General features: G+C 43.3%; 2 protein-coding genes and 2 pseudogenes across 2 annotated transcripts; all 4 read left to right on the top strand.

Annotated features, from left to right (window-relative positions):
* Positions 1–841: 841 nt before the first annotated feature.
* On the top strand, positions 842–1,554 carry LOC139668537 (taste receptor type 2 member 9-like; annotated as a pseudogene).
* Positions 1,555–3,745: 2,191 nt separating this feature from the next.
* On the top strand, positions 3,746–4,699 carry LOC139668237 (taste receptor type 2 member 40-like). Its single transcript, XM_071547760.1, has one exon. It carries the CDS (start codon positions 3,746–3,748, stop codon positions 4,697–4,699), a length of 954 nt encoding a protein of 317 aa, XP_071403861.1.
* A 2,661-nt stretch (positions 4,700–7,360) lies between these two features.
* Positions 7,361–8,308, top strand: LOC139668238 (taste receptor type 2 member 9-like). Its single transcript, XM_071547762.1, has one exon. The coding sequence runs from the start codon at positions 7,361–7,363 to the stop codon at positions 8,306–8,308; it is 948 nt and encodes a 315-aa protein (XP_071403863.1).
* Positions 8,309–9,684: 1,376 nt separating this feature from the next.
* LOC139668236 (taste receptor type 2 member 7-like) lies at positions 9,685–11,253 on the top strand (annotated as a pseudogene).
* Positions 11,254–12,126: the final 873 nt, after the last annotated feature.

Raw genomic sequence — 12,126 nt, 5'->3', positions numbered from 1 at the left:
CCCTTCATGAGTGATGGGTTGCATTTGAATGGAAAGCTGACAGCTGTGCTTCAAGCATCCAATCCACACATTCCACTCATTGAAAAACCAGTCTTTGAGACTCTGATTTATACTTTTATGTTCTTTGTATAGGTGTTAGATTACTCACACAGAGCTGAGCCCAACCTTCAGCTGTGGTTTGGTCCTGCTGGTGTAACATTTCCATGTAATGTTCCTGCACAAGCACAGTCCCAGCACAGACAGTGCATCTTCAGACAGGTTGTTATAACTCCTCACATATATATGGAAAGAAAAAAGAAAGACAGAAGCAAACAAAAACCACCCAACCTCACACCATGTCTCCTGTTCTATCAGCAAAGCAGAAGAAATTCAAATCAAAGCATAAAGCAGAGAACAGGCAGTATCAGGAAATGGAAATTCACCAGGATAGTGCTCTGACCTCTATCAACTGCAGCAATTATCTAATTGGTCACTGAAGAGGACCAAATGACAGAAGAATCCAGTTCCTAAAACCTGACAGGGATCAAACATGGGTCACTCACACAATCACAACACTCTCCACTGCAGAAAAACATCTCTACTCTTTGTGTCACCCAACACAGCCCTCCTGAACCAAAATTCAAATATTGACAGTGACACCAGGTAACAGAATACCCAGCACATTTACATCCCTACACCTGCCCTGCTCTCAAGACCAGTGGCACCAAAATCCCTCTCACCAGCAGCTCTGTAAAGCTCCTCTTCTATACATGGCACTCAGGGAACAGCAGCCACTGACCTGACTTTGGCATTGGTGCAACAGCCCCCTTGTCCAGCACAGCACTGCTCCCCAGCTCCAACCATGGAAGCTTGTCACTCTCCAGAGCAATCAAATGTCACTTCATATAGTGCCACAGCTGTGGTCATCATCACCCTTGAAGGGTTTGCTGGTGTGTGGATAAATGGTTTCATTGTTTCTGTGATTTGCAATGCTTGGGTCAAAAAGAAAACTTGAACTCCAATGAGATCTTGCTTTTTCTAGGATGCTCCGGGGTCTGGTATTTGTGCATAGCATGGCTAAATTATTTTCTTGCAAAAATTTATCCCAATTACCTTATTGTTCACATGTTTCAGCTACCTGAGAGTGCTCAGAACTTATTTAATGGTTTCACATTGTGGGTATCATCCTGTCTTTGTGTCTTTTATTGTATAAAAACTGCCAATTTCAGGAACAGCTTTTTCATCTACCGGAAAGTAAAAATTTACAGGATTGTGCGCTGGCTTTTTTTGGGATCAGTGCTTTTCTCCCTGGTGATTGGAATCCTTGTCTATGAAACCATCGTTAGAGGGCTCAGGAACAACTTCAGTTTGACCTTCCAAGGAATTATTTGGAAAGCAAGTAACAGACTAGACGAACATTTTCTCCCTAGTTTTATTAACATTGGTTTTCTCTTTTCCAATTCATTCATGGCAATCATCGTCACAGCCCATCTCCTTCTCTATGATGAGATTTCTCTGTCAGTAGTTTTTAAGGGTGTAATATTAGAACCTGCACCACTCCCTGACAGTGACTGATAATTGATATGAGAACATGTTGATCCCCGTCAGTCTCCAGAAGTGGTCACTGACACACAAAAAGCAATGCAGGTATTCCCATGGGGTTCACGGGTTCGTGCAGAGCCCACTTCTCACAGCAGCCCTCTGTGTCCTCTCTGCCTCACTTCCTGCATGGACATGATTGTCTTGCTCTGTGTGAATGCTCTCCTGGTCTACTTTAACTTGCTTGTGTACAAGCTGCAGTGTGGAATCTCATCCTGCTTTCATCCCACACTGACCCACAGGTAGATGGACAGGGTGCTCAGGCCAGGTGATGGTGAGTGGGGGTCCATGGGAGTGTCAGTTGGGCAAGGTCAAGGCTGCTCTATGCCAGGGAAAGCCTGATCCAGGCAATCCAATGGACAAAGCACAGGACACACCTCAGCTCACCAGTGATGGTCATGGTTCCTCTGGGAAAATATATGTAACAAAGGGAAGAAATATGGCCCAGCAGGGAGGAGTGAAAAATAATATGAAAAACAGTCCTGCAGCAAACAGGGCTAGGGAAGGACAGGGAGTGATTGCTGCATGTGTGGAGAAGACATTCCCTTGCAGCCCATGGAGAGGACCATGGTGAGGCAGTTGCGCACCTGCAGCACAAACAAGTCCACTGGGCAGCTGAGATCCACCTTTCATGCATGGATAACTCCACAGAACACTTGGGTGTATCCTAAAGCACTGTAGCCTGCAGAACAGACCCACGCTGGAGCAGAAGAGCGTGTGAGGCAAAAACAAGTGGAGACAGCTGGTTATGGTCTGACTGCAAACCCCATTGTCTGTTCATATGCATTGCTTGTAGGGGAGGAGGTAGAGAATCTGGGAATAAGGGAGTGAGATTGAGTCTGGGATGAATGGGAGGTGGAGGCAGCAGGCTCCAGCTTAGTCTTTGTTCCTCCTCACTCTACTTACTTTTCAACTGGCAATAAATTCAAGTAATTTTATCCAATTGAACTCTGTTTTATCTATGTCAGTTTTTTGTGAATTACCCATCTGCATTTATATCAACCCATGAATTTTCCTCTGTTATTTTCCACCAATGTACAAGGGTCATCCCAAAACCATCCAAACAGGAGCACATGTGATATGAATATTCACAGAACACAGTGATTGCATTTCTCTCCCCCAGAAAATAAAGGGAATCATTATTCTGAAGGGAAATTACTGGTGGTTCATTTCTTGTAGCCACAGACCTCTTTGCTGTGATTTCAAGTTTCCCTTGTTACACCACAACATCAGCTGAGATCTCCCTGCTACCTGTAGTACTGACGTGAGACATCCAATATGCAAGATCCTGTACTAACCTGAGTCCAAGGGCACTTGGTGCCCTACAAAGCTTAACACACCTTGCCTGTTAGAAAAACATACAGCTTTCAGGACAGAAATTAATTTGTAAGCTTGAGAGCATTTATGTGAGGCAGGAACCCAGCATGGTCTCATCCCTAAAACATCTCGTAGTGCCAGTAGATGAGATTGGAGCCCTTGCACAGGGACTCATGATGATTTCTATCTTGTTCCTGCATATGATTTAACTTAACCCAAGAAGAAAAAACATTCAGCTGTCCTATCAGTGCCTTCCCACCCACACCACTATGTGGTTCTTCACTTAATCTTAAGACATTACCAGGAGGAAATCTAATAGACATTTGAATGACTGTCAAGGATCAAAAGGAACACCAGTTTTCCAGCACCTCAGCTGAGCTGTGCAGCTCCAAGATGAGGCAGCTCCATGATGAAAGAGTACAGTGACTGCCCTGACTGTGCTCTGTTGAGAGAACACCCTGCTCAGCAAGAGTGTCATTGGTGGCCAAGGGACAGAAGAACACCTATCCTGAAGCCTGACAGGGATCAAACATGGCTCACTCACACAATCACAACACTGTCCACTGCAGAAAAACATCTCTGCTCTTTATGCCATCTAATAAACCCCCCTGAAGCAAAATTCAAATAGTGAAGAGTAACACCAACAACAAGTAACAGAATACCCAGCACATTTACATCCCTGCACCTGCCCTGCTCTCAACAACAACAGCACCAACATCCCCCCCACCAGTAGCTCTATAAAGCTCCTCTTGCCATTTGTGGCACTCAGGGAACAGCAGCCACTGACCTGTGTTTGGCATTGGTGCAACAGCCCCCTTGTCCAGCACAGCACTGCTCCCCAGCTGCGACCATGGAAGGCTGTCATTCTGCAGACATATCCAATGTCACCTCATACAATGCCATGGTAGTGGCCATCGTCACCTTTGAGGCATTTGGTGGCATGTGGATAAACGCTTTGATTGTTTCTGTGATTTGCATGGTCTGGATCAAAAACAAAACCTTGAACTCTATTGAGAAGATCTTGCTCTTTCTGGGATGCTCTAGGTTCTGGTATTTGTGCATTGCATGGATAAATTCCTTTCTTTCAGTAATTTATCCCAATTACCTTTATGTTTACCCCATATTTCCACTAGTTCAGAGTACTCAGAGCTTTTTTAATTGTTCCAACTTGTGGGTTACTGCCTGTCTTTGTGGTTTTTATTGTATAAAAATTGCCATTTTCAGGAACAGCTTCTTCATCTACCTGAAAGAAAAGACTGATCGGATTGTGCCCTGGCTCCTGTTGGGATCAGAGCTTTTCTCCCTGGTGATTGGAATCCTTGTCTATGATATCGTTGATAAAGGGCTCAGGAACAAAGCCACTTTGACCTGCCATGGAATTATTTGGAAAGCAAATATCAGAAGAGAGGAATACTTTTTCCCCATTTATTTTATCACTGGCTTTCTCTTTGCCACTTCATTCACAGCAGTCATCCTCTCTGCCCTTCTCCTTCTCTTTTCTCTCTGGAGACACAAATGCAACATGCAGACAAACTCCATGAAGGACGTCAGCATGGATGCCCACATCAAAGCCATGAAATCTATTCTCTCCTTCCTAATAATGTACAGCATCAACTTTATATCTTTGATTTTGACTCTTGTTTATTCAATGAAAAATGAAAATGATGTGTTGTTTCTAAGTTACTTAATTCAATATGCTTTTCCAAGTGTTCATTCCCTTATTCTGATTTTCAGCAATCCTAAACTGAAGAAGATACTGCTAAGGATTCTGCCCTGTGTGAACTGCAAGGATTGCATAAAGTAGGAACTGTAGCAAGACCTGAAGGCCTTGCAAAATGTTGATATTTCTCTATAGAAAACAAATCTATTAATTTTTAATGCAACTCTCCAGCCAATGGACATGATACAGATGTTCATCTCTGAGGTTAAGAATATGTAACTCAAATTCTTTGTAGCAATATTACTATGAGTTCAATAAATTATTATTCTCATTTAGTTTAGATAATTCTTGGAGCTAAATTGTTGTGAACAGCAATGTCTTTTAGACCTTGTACATATAGGCTGGATGAAAAAGGGCAATAACAGTACTGCAAACCTGCATCAAATGCTTTGACATTCACTGATTGTAAGAACTGAACTAAAACACCAGTTTGCTTCAGTTTGGGTTTACATGGCTTTTTTGTGTGCCTGTCTTCCTGTGTGTTATGATGAGATGTCTCTGCCAGTGCTTTATAGCTGTGTAATATTAGAATCTATTACACGGTGTGTATTGATTGATAAGTGATATGAGAACATGTGGATCTCTGTCACTCTCCAGAGATAGTCACTGACATACAAACAGTGATGTAGGAATGGCTTTAGGATGCACAGGTGGGTGCAGAGCCCACTTCCAGCATCAGCCCTGTCTATTCTCTCTCTCCCTCACTTCCAGCTTGAACACGATTGCAATGCTCTGTGTGAATGCTCTCCTGGTCTACTTTAACTTGTTTGTGTACAAGCTGCAGCATTGACTCTCATCCTGCTTTCATCCCACACTGACCCACAGGTAGATGGACAGGTGCTCAGGCCAGTGGGGGGTGAGTGGGGGTCCATGGAAGTGTCAGTTGGGCAAGGTCAAGGCTGCTCTATGCCAGGGAAAGCCTGATCCAGGCAATCCAATGGACAAAGCACAGGACACACCTCAGCCCACCAGTGATGGTCATGGTTCCTCTGGGAAAATATATGTAACAAAGGGAAGAAATATGGCCCAGCAGGGAGGAGTGAAAAATAATATGAAAAACAGTCCTGCAGCAAACAGGGCTAGGGAAGGACAGGGAGTGATTGCTGCATGTGTGGAGAAGACATTCCCTTGCAGCCCATGGAGAGGACCATGGTGAGGCAGTTGCGCACCTGCAGCACAAACAAGTCCACTGGGCAGCTGAGATCCACCTTTCATGCATGGATAACTCCACAGCACACTTGGGTGTATCCTAAAGCACTGTAGCCTGCAGAACAGACCCACGCTGGAGCAGAAGAGCGTGTGAGGCAAAAACAAGTGGAGACAGCTGGTTATGGTCTGACTGCAAACCCCATTGTCTGTTCATATGCATTGCTTGTAGGGGAGGAGGTAGAGAATCTGGGAATAAGGGAGTGAGATTGAGTCTGGGATGAATGGGAGATGGAGGCAGCAGGCTCCAGCTTAGTCTTTGTTCCTCTTCACTCTACTTTCTTTTCAACTGGCAAAAAATTCAAGCCATTTTATGCAATTGAACTCTGTTTTATCCATATCAGTATTTTCTGAATTACCCATCTGCATTTATATCAACCCATGAATTTTCCTCCGTTATTTTCCACCAATGTACAAGAGTCATCCAAAAACCATCCAAAGAGGAACAAGTGATATGAATATTCACAGAACAGAGTGATTGCATTACTCTCCCCCAGAAAATAAAGGGAATCATTATTCTGAAGCGAAATTACTGGTGGTTTATTTCTTTTGGCACAGAGCTTTTTTCTGTGATTTCAAGCTTTTCCTGTTGCATCACAGCATCAGCTGAGATCTCCCTGCTACCTGTAGTACTGATGTACACAGTTCAATATGCAAGATCCTGTACTAACCAATTTCCAAGGGCAGTCAGTGCCCTACAGAGCATAACACACCTGCCTGTTGAAAAAACTCACAGCCTTCAGGACAGAAATTAATTTGTAAGCTTGAGGGCATTTAGGTGAGGAACCCAGCATGGTCCCATTCCTAAAATATCTCACAGTGCCAGCAGATGAGATTGGAGCCCTTGCACAGGTACTCGTGATGATTTTTACCCTGTTCCTGCATATGTTTTAACTCAACCCCAGAAGAAAAAACATTCAGCTGTCCTATCAGTGCCACCCCACCCACACCACTGAGTGGTTCTTCACTTAATCTTAAGACATTACCAGGGGGAAATCTAATAGAGATTTGAATGCCTGTCAAGGATCAAAAGGAACACCAGTTTTCCAGCACCTCGGCTGAACTTTGCAGCTCTAAGTTGAGGCAGCTCCAGGATGAAAGAGCACATTGACTGCCCTGACTGTGCTCTGTTGTGAGAATACCCTGTTCTGGAAGAGTGTCATTGGTGTTCAAGGGACAGAAGAACACCTATCCTGAAGCCTGACAGGGATCAAACATGGCTCACTCACACAACCACAGCACTCTCCACTGCAGAAAAACATCTTGCTCTTTGTGCCACTCAACAGAGCCCCCCCCCGAATCAAAATTCAAGTAGTCGACGGTGACACAGACATCAGGTAACAGAATACCCAGCACATTTACATCCCTGCACCTGCCCTGCTCTCAAAAGCAGTGATGCCAAAGTCCCCCCCACCTCAGCAGCTCTATAAAGCATCTCTTGCCATTTGTGACACTCAGAGAACAGCAGCCACTGACCTGTGTTTGGCATTGGTGCAACAGCCCCCTTGTCCAGCACAGCACTGCTCCCCACCTCCAACCATGGAAGCTTGTCACTCTCCAGAACAACCCAATATGACTATATACAATGCCATGGTAGTGACCATCGTTACTCTGGAGGTCTCTGCTGGCATGTGGATAAACGCTTTGATTGTTTCTGTGATTTGCATAGCTTGGGTCAAAAAGAAAACCTTGAACTCCAATGAGAAGATCTTGCTGTTACTGGGATGTTCCAGGTTTTGGTATTTGTGCATCTCATGGATATATTCCTTTCTTTCTGTAATTTATCCCAATTACCTTCATATTCACCCCAGACGTCAAACAGCTGAAGGTGTTCAGAGCTTTCTTAATTGTTCCAACTTGTGTGTTACTGCCTGTCTTTGTGGGTTTTATTGTATAAAAATTGCCATTTTCAGGAACAGCTTTTTCATCTACCTGAAAGTAAAAATTGACGAGTTGGTGCCAGCGCTTTTGTTGGGATCAGTGCTTTTCTCCCTGGCTATTGGAATCCTTTCCTACAATATCAGTGATAAACTGCAATGTACCAATTCTACTGGGTCAGGAAATTTGTGGAAAGTGAAATTTCAGATGGTTGAACAATTTTTCCCTATTTATTTTTTCACTGGCTTTGGATATGCCACTGTATTCATGGTGGCCATGTTTTCTGCCCTTCTCCTTCTCTTTTCTCTCTGGAGACACAAACGCAACATGCAGACAAACTCCATGAAGGACCTCAGCATGGATGCCCACATCAAAGCCATGAAATCTATTCTCTCCTTCTTAGCAATGTACATCATCAATTGTACATCTTTCATCGTGACAATGATTTATGAAGCCGAGGGGGAAAATCCCGCAATGTTTCTTGTTTATGTATGCTTGTTTGCTTTTCCAGGTGTCCATTCCCTTCTTTTGATTTTCAGCAATCCCAAACTGGAAAAGACGCTGCTAAGGGTTCTATCCTGTGTGAGGTGCAAGGTTTGCCTGAGGTAGGAACTGTAACAAAATCTGGAGCCTTGCAAATGCAACAAATCTCTAATGCAATGCTCAAGGCAGTGTAGATGATACAGAAGTTGACACTTCCACATACATTAAGAAAATTTGATTCAAATACTTTAAATTAATGAGAGTTAAATAAATTATCATTATTTTCATTTAATTTAGAATATTCTTTGAATGGAATTATTGTCAATAATGACTTCATTTAAACCTCATTCATGGGATGGTTGCAAAGGGCAATAACTACTGTAAACTTCTCACAAATATTTTGGCATTTCCTAACTGAAATGAATGAACTGAACCAAAGTTTTTTCTCTCTTTTGGTTTACATTTCTTTCTGCTGTGGCTCTGCTCTTTGTAACATTATCAGTTGTATCACTGTCTGTCCCACAGTGTAGCTGGGGTGGGTTAACCTTGAAGGGCTGCAGCCTATGGAGCGCCCACTCTGGAGCTGGCAAATCCTGAAGGACAGCAGCCTAAAGATGGGATCCACACCTGAGCAACAGAAGAGCATGAGAAGGAAGGAGTGGAAGAAACAACTCATTATGAATAGACTGAAAACCCCATTCCCCACTCCCCTGTACCACTGAACAGAGGTGGAGAAGCCAGGAATTGAGGAGTGAATTTTGGACTGTGAATAAGAAGAAGGGGGAAGAGGTTCTAGGTTTGTGCTTCTTCCTCATCATCCTATTCTGTTTTCAATAGACAATAAAGTAAATTCATTTTCCCCAATTCGGGTCTGTTTTCTCCATGAGAGTAATTTCAAGCAGGTTATTATGGGAATAACTTTTCTTCTCCTCACATATATATGGAGAGAAGAAAGAAAGAAAAAAAAACCATAAACCTTACACCGTGTTTCCTGTTCTATCAGAAAACCAGAAGAAACTCACACCAAGCATAAACCAAAGAAGAGGCAATATTTGGAAATTAAATTCTTCTCAGGGCAATGCTCTGTCCTACATAGACTGCAGCAATTATCTAACTTGGTCTTTGAAGGTGACCAAGGAACAGAGGAATCCAGATCCTGAAGCCTGATAGGGATCAAACATGGCTCACTCACACAATCACAACACTCCCCACTGCAGAAAAACATCTTTGCTCTTTGTGCCAGCAACACAGCCCTCCTGGACCAAAATTCAAATAGTCAACAGAGACCCTGACAACAGGTAACAGAATACCCAGCACATTTACATCCCTGCACCTGCCCTGCTCTCCAGACCAGCGGCACCAAAATTCCCTGCCCCCCCCAGTAGCTCTATAAAGCTCCACTTGCCATTTGTGACACTCAGGGAACAGCAGCCACTGACCTGCGTTTGGCATTGGTGCAACAGCCCCCTTGTCCAGCACAGCACTGCTCCCCAGCACCGACCATGGAAGCCTGTGACTCTCCAGAGCAATCAAATGTCACCTCCTATGGTGCCACAGCTGTGGCCATCTTTGCTCCCCAGGCATTTGATGGCATGTGAATAAATGTTTTCATTGTTTGTGTGATTTGCATGCCTTGGGTCAAAAAGAATATGTTGAACTGTAACGAGAACATCTTGCTTTCTCTGGGTTGCTCCAGGTTCTGGTATTTGTGCATTGCATGGGTAAATTACTTTCTTGCAATAATTTATCCCAATTACATTTTTCTTCAACATATATTTCAGCTAGCAGAGTGTGCTCAGAACTTTTTAATTGTTCCAATTTGTGAGTTTCTGCCTGTCTTTGCATCTTTTATTTTATAAAAATTGCCAATTTCTGGAACAGATTCTTCATCTACCTAAAAGTAAAAATTGACAAGATGATGCCCTGGCTCTTGTTGGGGTCAGTGCTTTTCTCCCTGGTGATTGGAATCCTCGTCTACAAGATGATTGACAGAGCACTCAGGAACAACGCCAATTTGACCTGTCAAGGAATTATTTGGAAAGCAAATATTGGAATAGGGGAACATTTTCTCCCTAGTTACTTTCTCATAGGCTTTGTGTTTGTCACTGCATTCATGGCACTCATCTTCTCTGCTCTTCTTCTCTTTTCTCTCTGGAGACACAAACACAACATGCAGACAAACTCCATGAGGGATGTCCTGTTATGACCTGCCCCTGGAAAAGGAGACCGGAGTGACCTAGATTGTTATCAATAATTCCTGTGGGGTGGATTAAGGTGAAATGACACTACAGAATCTGTGTTTATTTTAACAATTCCGTATAATGTGACACAGAAAATAACCTTGGGCGGGGGGGAGAAGCATAGGGGGAAGAAAGACAGGAGAAGAGTCCAGGACAGCAAGGAAAAAGAAAAGATAAGAATGAAAAGGTTCACATAGTCACTGCCCAGGGATCCAGCGTTGCATCTCAGCAGTCCTGAAGGCCATGGTCTCGATCTGCAGGCAGATTGGGCCAGGAATAGAACCCAAAACCCCAAAGTCACTAGTCCATATATATACCCTCAGCAAGCCTTTTTTATGTCCCCCAAGTCAGGGGGTTGTTTTCCATGAAGTAGTGTCACCAGACGGGCTACAAACCCCCAATATTCTTCCCGCCTTTCATGATGGGCACAGGGTTCATGAGAAGGGTAAGGTAACAGCTCTTCTTGCCTCTTCAGGGCTTGACACTTTTAGCAGTGGAGGGAGGGATGGGCCCCAACTGCCCATCAGGTGTATAATGCAAAGTCAAAAGCCTGCAAAGTCTCCTAGAATACATAAATCATTAACCGTTTCAGTATCCGACAATGACCACATCAAAGCCATGAAATCTATTCTCTCCTTCCTAATAATGTACAGCATCAACTTTGTATCTTTGATTTTGACTCTCGTTTATTCTAAGAAAAATGAAAATGACATGGTCTTTCTAATTTACTTAATTCAATATGCTTTTCCAGTTCTTCATTCCCTTATTCTGATTTTCAGCAATCCTAAACTGAAGAAGATACTGCTAAGGATTCTGCCCTGTGTGAAGTAGGAACTGTAGTAAGACCCGAAGGCCTTGCAAAATGTTGATATTTCTCTATAGAAAACAAATCTATTAATTTCTAATGCAACTCTCCAGCCAATGGAGATGATACAGATGTTCATCTCTGAGGTTAAGAATAAGTAAATCAAATTCTTTGTAGCAATATTATTATGAGTTCAATAAATAATTATTCTCATTTAGTTTAGATAATTCTTGAAGCTAAATTGTTGTAAATAGCAAAGACTTTTAGACCTTGTACACCTGGGCTGGATGCAAAGGGGCAATAACAGTACTGCAAACCTGCCACAAATGCTTTGGCATTCATTGATTGTAAGAATTGAACTAAAACACCAATTTGTTTCAGTTTTGGTTTACATATCTTTGTGATGTGCCTTTCTTCCTGTGTGATATGATGAGATGTCTCCCTCAGTGGTTTATAACTGCGTAATGTTAGGATCTGTATCACTCTGTGTTATGGGTTCACCCAGGTGGGCCTACATTTGGGCTCTGAAGTGTGGACTAGGCCGAAGCTGTCAGCTGACTTGAGCTGGGCTGAGCTAACAGCTGACCTCTTCTAGCCAGTAATTTTGTATTCCATACCACATTATGACATCATCTCCAGGGAAGGAGGAACCAGTGTGGGAGTGGTTAAGGCAGTCGCTTCTCAGCCTCCTCTTGGGAGGACACACGATGCTGTCCCAGGGGGGATGGAGAGGACCAGGCCCACCACTGGCTCACGGGGTACCTCAGGAAAGTAAAATGCGTTGTTCTGGGTCTCTCCTTTCTGCTTGAGTTTGTCTGCCTGGGGAATAAGCTTCTTCTTAAGTAATGTGTAGTTAAGACAGTAGAATTTGTGTGTTCGTTAAGAAGTTGAGGTGGGGA

This window comes from Pithys albifrons, chromosome 2 (assembly GCF_047495875.1).
Source record: "Pithys albifrons albifrons isolate INPA30051 chromosome 2, PitAlb_v1, whole genome shotgun sequence".
In the NCBI taxonomy this organism is placed as follows: domain Eukaryota; kingdom Metazoa; phylum Chordata; class Aves; order Passeriformes; family Thamnophilidae; genus Pithys; species Pithys albifrons.
The sequence above is the reverse complement of the archived record's forward strand: the minus strand, read 5'-3'. Positions and strand labels throughout refer to the sequence as shown.